The sequence below is a fragment of the Andrographis paniculata genome, unplaced genomic scaffold, assembly GCF_009805555.1.
Source record: "Andrographis paniculata isolate CXL003 unplaced genomic scaffold, ASM980555v1 Contig69END, whole genome shotgun sequence".
NCBI lineage: Eukaryota > Viridiplantae > Streptophyta > Magnoliopsida > Lamiales > Acanthaceae > Andrographis > Andrographis paniculata.
The window spans coordinates 1,614,986-1,622,697 of NW_026137605.1; the positions used below are offsets into that span (position 1 = coordinate 1,614,986).

General features: G+C 27.1%; 1 protein-coding gene across 1 annotated transcript; it reads left to right on the plus strand.

Moving 5' to 3' along the window:
• Window positions 1–670: 670 nt before the first annotated feature.
• Window positions 671–3,797, plus strand: LOC127264071 (lipid phosphate phosphatase delta). Its single transcript, XM_051293432.1, has 8 exons — window positions 671–1,337; window positions 1,434–1,529; window positions 1,608–1,682; window positions 1,785–1,915; window positions 2,020–2,123; window positions 2,203–2,331; window positions 2,862–2,977; window positions 3,137–3,797. Exons 1-8 carry the CDS (start codon window positions 1,176–1,178, stop codon window positions 3,548–3,550), a joined length of 1,227 nt encoding a protein of 408 aa, XP_051149389.1. The 5' UTR covers window positions 671–1,175; the 3' UTR covers window positions 3,551–3,797.
• Window positions 3,798–7,712: the final 3,915 nt, after the last annotated feature.

Below are 7,712 nucleotides of genomic sequence, written 5' to 3' on the forward strand. Positions count from 1 at the left end.
ATTTGAAGTATTGTTTATGGTAGATATAAAAAACACTTAGTAATATATATAAAAAAAAATATACTACTCTCTCCATTCATCTCTAAGGTGACATTTACTTTTCTGTGTCATTGTATTTAACATTAAAAATATTCTTATATTTGTATAATTTTGTTTGTACAAATATCCTTAGTATTATAAGTTATTTTTAGAAGTATTTTTGCAATTTTTTTTTTAATTTATACTATATATAATAATTAATATTAAAAAATTAACACGGCAAAAAATAAATAAGACCCTGGAGCAGTACATAGACAATATTTATATTTCCTTTGTGTACTTGGTAAGTATGTATTTTGCTATATTTTTTGTTATTCAAATACAAAATTATATATTTCGTATGAACTTTACGCATATTATAAATAATATCATATTTAATTTATTTACATAGATATTTTAATATCAGCTTTACTAAAATAATTTTGACATACTAAAATTATTATTAAAATACAAAATTTATTAATTTAATATAAAAATAATTATTTTTAATAAATTATATATTTTATATTATTAATTAAAAAACGCTATAAATTTTTTCTTTTTAAATTTTTGGAGCGTACAAAGTCGATAAAAATCACATAAAATGCGTGGGTGGGTAGTTACATGAAGGAATTAACCGTGTTTTTAGTTCAACGGTCAAAAGCCGACGGCTGATTATCACCATCGATTCATCTTATGCTATGCTGAGAATCAATTCAATGGCTGAATCGCATCGTACGTATCGAATCCTACCCTAGCGGTGTTCTCTGCCCTGGCCTTGCCTTGATTCCACGCCTACCCTACCGCCACCGCCACCGCCACCGCCGCCACCATCACGCTCCTCGATTGCATCGCCGCTCCCCTGGATTAATTGAAAGGAACAAACTCCAGTAAGGCCAATTGCTTGTATAAATATGCATATATATTGAAATCGCCGGCGCCCCGCTCCGCCCCGCCGAAGATTGCTTCGTTACAAGTCAACCCTAGAGATTTTTCAACACTTGCCGAGCTGGTGGTATTTGAAATTTCTTCAGATCTACTCCTGAATAACAACCCCTATTCTGAATCCTTCCATAGGGAGGGAGGTGGAAGGGAATCAGTAATTCCATTCAAGGAACGAAGACAAGGAGCAGACTGTGAAGTTACAAAGCATTCAGATGGAAAGCATCCTTGGCTGGCAAGTGTTTTCTCTAGGCGGTATAGCATTGTGGATTGTCATCTCTACAATCTTAAATCTCACTCAAAAGATCAGATCCTTCGCCCAACCATGGGTATCTCGCCGCGTCATCGCTGACGTACCTATTATTCTCAAGATCCAGGTTCGTTCTCTTTCAAACACACACATCTAGAAATAAGATTGAATCATTTTTTAGGTTTCGGTTATGATCTTGAGCTGTTATCTGTGGGGATTGCAGAAATACCAACACAGACATTTGGATGCTTTCTTTTCTGGGTTGTCATGCGTCGTTTCTGTGCCTTTCTATACTGCTTTCCTTCCTTTGCTTTTCTGGGTATGCTCTCTCAGACCTCTTCCTATGCAACTTCTGCTTGTGAAACTTCAAATTAATTCTTCTGATTCGTGTGTTCAGACAGGGCATTGTAAATTGGCTCGGCAGATGACTCTCTTGATTGCCTTTTGTGATTATACCGGAAACTGCATAAAAGTAGGCTTCTCTTTCATCCAGCGGCTCAGCTCATGTGATTCTTTCAGTATAGTTGATTTTTGTTGTTCTCTGATCTTGATTTGGTCTGATTATGGTTCTTAGGATGTGGTATCAGTACCGAGACCAAGTTCCCCTCCTGTTAGGAGAGTAATTGCCACTAAAGATGAGGAAGAAAATGCAATGGAATATGGGTTACCTTCTTCCCACACTCTTAACACTGTTTGCTTGGCAGGGTAACATTCTTCAGCTAAACTTTGCTTAAGTTAGCTTGAAACCCTTCTTCCCTGTACCATTCATTAGTTTTCGTGCTGTCTAAATTTATTCGCTTACGAATCAGATATCTGCTACACTACATTCTGGACTATGCCGAAATCGGTGATGCCTATCTGAAGGTGGTGGGGTTCGCTCTGGTCTGTTTGGTTGTTGGTCTTATTGGATTCGGTAAGCTTTCATTTATTGCTCACATTTCTATTGGCTTCTTGTCTTGATCTGATGTTAATTGATGCTGTCGAATTTTTAGGAAGGATATACCTTGGAATGCACAGTGTGATTGATATTGTTGGAGGCCTAGCTTTGGGATTAGGAATCCTCGCATTCTGGCTCTCTGTTTCTGAATACGTAGATAATTTCGTAGTTGCGGGTCAAAATGGTAAGGATACTTATTCCGCCAGCATTGTACCACTCGATTTGAAGAAATAATTTGAAAGCCTATTCTTATGTGTTGAGGGCCAGGCAAAATTTTGGTTTCTAATTTAAAACTGGACTCGACATGGCTTATATTGGATTGTTGATAGTACTGATTAACACTTCATGACATTAGGGTGTGTTTCTTTGTGGGTTTTAGTTTTTGGATTTAGATTTTTTTAATAGTAAAAAATTTAATTTGAATAGTTGTTTGACGTGATATAAATAGAGGTTGATGTGATGTTTTGAATGTAAAATAAATTTGTAGTATAATATAAAAAAGAAAAGCAATTGTTTGATTTGAAATTTTTGGAGGGAAAAAAAGAATTTGAATAGTAAAAATCTGTAATAAAATCCACAAAAGAACACAATTTATATGTAATACAACTGTGCTGATTAATGGCCACTGTAAATGATGCATCTTTAGTTAAAATTTGTTCTTTGATATTAGTTCATAGTTAACCTTTGAACAATCTGTATTTTTGTTCCCTGCAGTTATATCATTCTGGTCCGCCCTTAGTTTCTTGTTGGTTTTTGCATACCCAAGTCCCGAGCATCCAACACCAAGTTTTGAGTATCACACAGCCTTCAATGGTGTTGCCTTAGGAATTGTAAGTGCAGCTCCTCCAAATTTCTGCTGCATTGCATTTTTTATCGATTGATTTCAGATATATAATCAGCATGCGTATTTCACCCGGTTGGCTTCAATTCTAGTTATTTCATGAGCTTGAAATTATATTAATCATTCACGGCAATCTTATGCTATCCAGGTGATTGGCATCCACCAGACATTTCATCAGTTTCACCATGAAAACGTTCCACGAATCTTTTCTCATCACCTCTCGTTTCTGCCATTTGTGGGTAGAATGCTGGTAGGAATCCCGGGCATACTCGTTGTTAAGTTTTGTAGCAAGGCTCTGGCAAAGTGGATTCTTCCTATCGTTGCTAACACTTTGGGAATCCCAGTAAGATCGACGAACTATCTGCCCACCTTGAATGGCATGGTGGCTTCCGACAAGAAGTCGGATGACCCAAGGCAATCGGGCCATGTCCTGAAATTGTTGTTTTTCTCCAAGCAGACGTCGTTCGATGTGGACACGGGCATAAGGCTCTTCCAGTATGCTGGCCTTGCCTGGTCTGTTGTTGATCTTATTCCTTCTCTGTTCTCTCACCTGGGCTTGTGATTTGCAAAAATTTTCTTGCTTTTTGGTGGCAGTAGAAAAATTGAGTCTATGAGTTGACCTATGGTGTATGTCTGAGAAAGAGGTTGTATGTATGTTCGACTGGTTGTATGTGTATATAGTGTGGGAGAGACATATGCCTTATCATTTGTGCCATCTATGTTAGGTTGAAAATTCAATTGTGCAGTGGGTGTGTGCAATTTGAATTTTGAATGGAATTTTAATATTAAAAAATTTGAATTTGAACTGATGTGATGTGATGACATAAATAATGATTTATATAATATTTTTAATATAAAATTTATTTTTAATATAATATAAAAAATATAAAATAAATATTTGATTTAATATTTTTTGGGTGAAAACAAATTTGAGGAATAGTAGAATAGGGGAAAATTTCCCAAATAAACACGTACTATATTTTGCTATATATATTCTCAAATAAAAGGTCATGTATAGATATAAATATTATAAATTTTAGAAAAGGTTGAAAATAATAAAAAGTTAGTAAATATAGAATAGGTATTTGATATGATTTTATTTAAGTATTTTTGGTAAAATTGTTCATAATTTTTATATAGTTTTGAAATTTTGCTTAAAATTTTGTTGTACTTTATAAATTGTACGACACTTTCATATATTTAAAAAACATCCGTTGTGTGATGGAATAATGATTTTTTATCCATATTTGTTTGCATGGCTGGAGTTTCATGCAATATTCTTTAAAATATAAGGGAGCGTCATGCAATTTTTTAAAGTAAAGTAGATATTTACACTGAGTTTCGAAACCAGTTTCATGCAAAGTTTTTAAAAGTACGAGGAGTTCCATTCAATTTTTATAATGAATGAGATTTAAGCTGAGTTTGAAAAGTATAAGAAAATTATGGACAATTTTTGCCAATATTTTTTCCGTAATGTAGTGAATGAGAGAAGTGTATATATATTTTTTATATGGACAATGTGATAAATAAAATGTAAGTATATATTAAATATATTTAATTATTTTCAATTTTAAATATATTACATGATGGATGAAAATAACCAAGAAAATGTTTAAGGTGTTTGATACCGAAGAGTATTATTTATGTTCATAACTTCAAAAAAAATGTCAAAATTTTAAAAGTACAAATAAAAATAGAATTTTAACTGTATGAAAATTATTCAAAATATTTTATTTTATCTTTTTTTTTAATAAATAAATATATTATTATATATATTCAATATTCTTTTTTATAAAATAATTATAGTAATTATAAATATTCTTCATAAAATAATATTTATATCATATATTTCATCCATTTGGAATAAATGACTGTTTTTTATTTGAAACATTTAAGATAATAAAATTTAATTAATTAATAATGATGAATTATGATATTATTTTTTAATTTTTTATGTCCATAGATATTATCAATAATTTTAAAATAAAATTTAATATACAATTAAAAAAATAGAATATTTATTTAAACATTTTAAAAACAATATCTTCATAAAATACAAAAATATTGAATATAATTTTATAAAGAATTAAATTTTGTATAATACAACTAAAATTTATATATTTTTCTATAATTAAAATAAACAATTTTTATAAAAGAAACACAATAATTTATCTAACTCAATCGACTTTCAACTTACGTTCTACTTTTGAATAGCTAATCAAATATATTTGTACTTAGAGGTGGTAATTATAAATTTTATTGAATTATTAAAATTAATTATTATTATTAAATATATAATGTTTTCATATGATAATTATTTGAATATTTAAAATATTTCACATGAACAATTTTTAATATTTTTTTCGGCTCATATTTATCTATACGTCTGTTTTTTGTACGGAGTTTTAAAATAATTGGTATTATATTGGAGTGTAGTATAAATAAATATAAAAATATTAAACCACCCTTATTAGTATTAGTATTATATGATATAAATGTAATGTCATTTGTGTTATATATAGTAACTTGAAAGAGTATAATGTTAAATATATAGTACAATTATTAAAAAATAAAACGAATAATTTATTGTATGACGGACAAAAATAAAAAAATTGATAGATTGTTAAGGAACGGATAAAATATTATAAATATCGAATATTGATATATTTTATTGATTAAATATATATTATAAAAATGATGTCTATATATAATATTAGTGGCATTCACTTATATTTTTATGAACAATTTTTAAAAATATAGTTTAAATGAAAAATCAGTCATTAAAAATTTTAAAATATCTGAATAAGTCAAAATCAAATTTCACTAATTTATCACTGTCATTTTAATATACTTAAACTAAAAAATACTTTCTTCGTTCATGATAATTATGCCATATTTTTTATTCGTTAAATTTATGCATAATTTGTTTATAATAAAAATTTTATTCATCCACAATTGTATTGTCTTTATTTTAACAAATACTTATCAAATTTGTCATTATTTTTTTTTTACTTATCTCACTATAATATCCTTATTTATTTTGCAGCTACCCAATTTTTTATTAAAATACTTTTATTTATTAATCTTTATGTCCGAATAATATGATATAAAAAGTCCGGACGAATTGAGTAAAAAAAATGCATAGTTTATTTGTTTATCCTATATTGAACAATATATATTTATATCAACTAATTTAAATATTATTATCAAATATTTGATTCATCATTTTCTTAATAAATCTATCTTTCTAATATCAGTAGTATATATTTTTTAAAAAATAATACATAAATAAGATCACATTTTTATACATTATAATTGTTGTTAAATTAATTTTTTTGTAATTATTATAAATATAAATTGATAAGAAAAAAAAATAATTATTAAAAAAAATAATTGTTTAATGTTCTAGATATCGAGAATTGTTTATATAATATAAAAATAATAAGTGTGTAGTATATTAATTTTTTTGAAAAATAAGTTAAAGATTTTTCTCCAAGCAAACAATCAATTTTTAAAGTTTTGTTTAAACGTGATTTTGATTTGATATTTTATGAAAAATAATAATCTTAATATTATTTCCACCATCCTACTGTATGTACTATTTCATTATTTTAATATATTAAAAATAATAGTATTTTATTAATAAATAAATGTGCATGCATAAGAAAGATTTTAATACTATTTTATCTTTATATTTTATATTTTCTAACTTATATGTAATCTATTTAAATTATATAAATCTTAATTTATTTTATATTTATATTTACAATAAGATAAAATAAAAATCGATAATAATGTTTTTTCACTTTTATTTATCTAAATTTCTAATTAAGTGATATATATAGATAACAAATGTCAAAATTATATTAGTATTATAATGGATTATAATAAAAATGACAAAAATACTCTTATTAGTATGATGTAATATAAAAGTAATGATATTTGTATAATATATTGTAAGTTGAAAGGGTATTTATTATGTTAAGTAGATAGTACAATTACTAAATTAAAAAATGATAACCTTGTTATGGAACGGAGGAAAATAAAAAAATTGGTAACCTTTCAATGAGACGAAAATAATATATAATTTTAATATAAAAATATTATTACTATTTTTAAAATTTCAATGTCCAACAAATTTACATTACTTTGTTGGACGAAAACAATATAATATATATAATTAGTGATATTACCAATATTTATTTATTTATTTTTCTTTTGTGAACCACTTTATCTTTATCTTGAAACTCCAACCGTATTAAGTTGAAATGCAATAAATTGATTAAGATAAATTATCATTTGAAATGAGATCCATATGTAAAATTTTTTAATAAAGAAGCACATAACATAATTAAAAGTAAAAACTAAGGCCACACAATAAAAAAATTTTTAAAATGAAAATGAAAATATTCCTACAGTAAAAAAAATCAAATATTATACTTCTTCTGTCCCAAAACTATAGTTTGAGTTGCACTTGACATAAAATTTAAGAAATATTGACGATATTATTTTGATAATGGGTATAAAAATATGGGCAAAAGACTTTTTGCCATTGTGAGTGTATTAGTATAAAAAGAAAAAATAAGGGTAATTTTATAGTGATATGATTATTTACAGAAATGAGACTATTGTTTTGAGACGGACAAAAATGGTACACAAGACTATTGTATTAAGACGAAGATAGTATTAAAAAAGTTTTAAACAATCAATTTAATAAAAAAAAT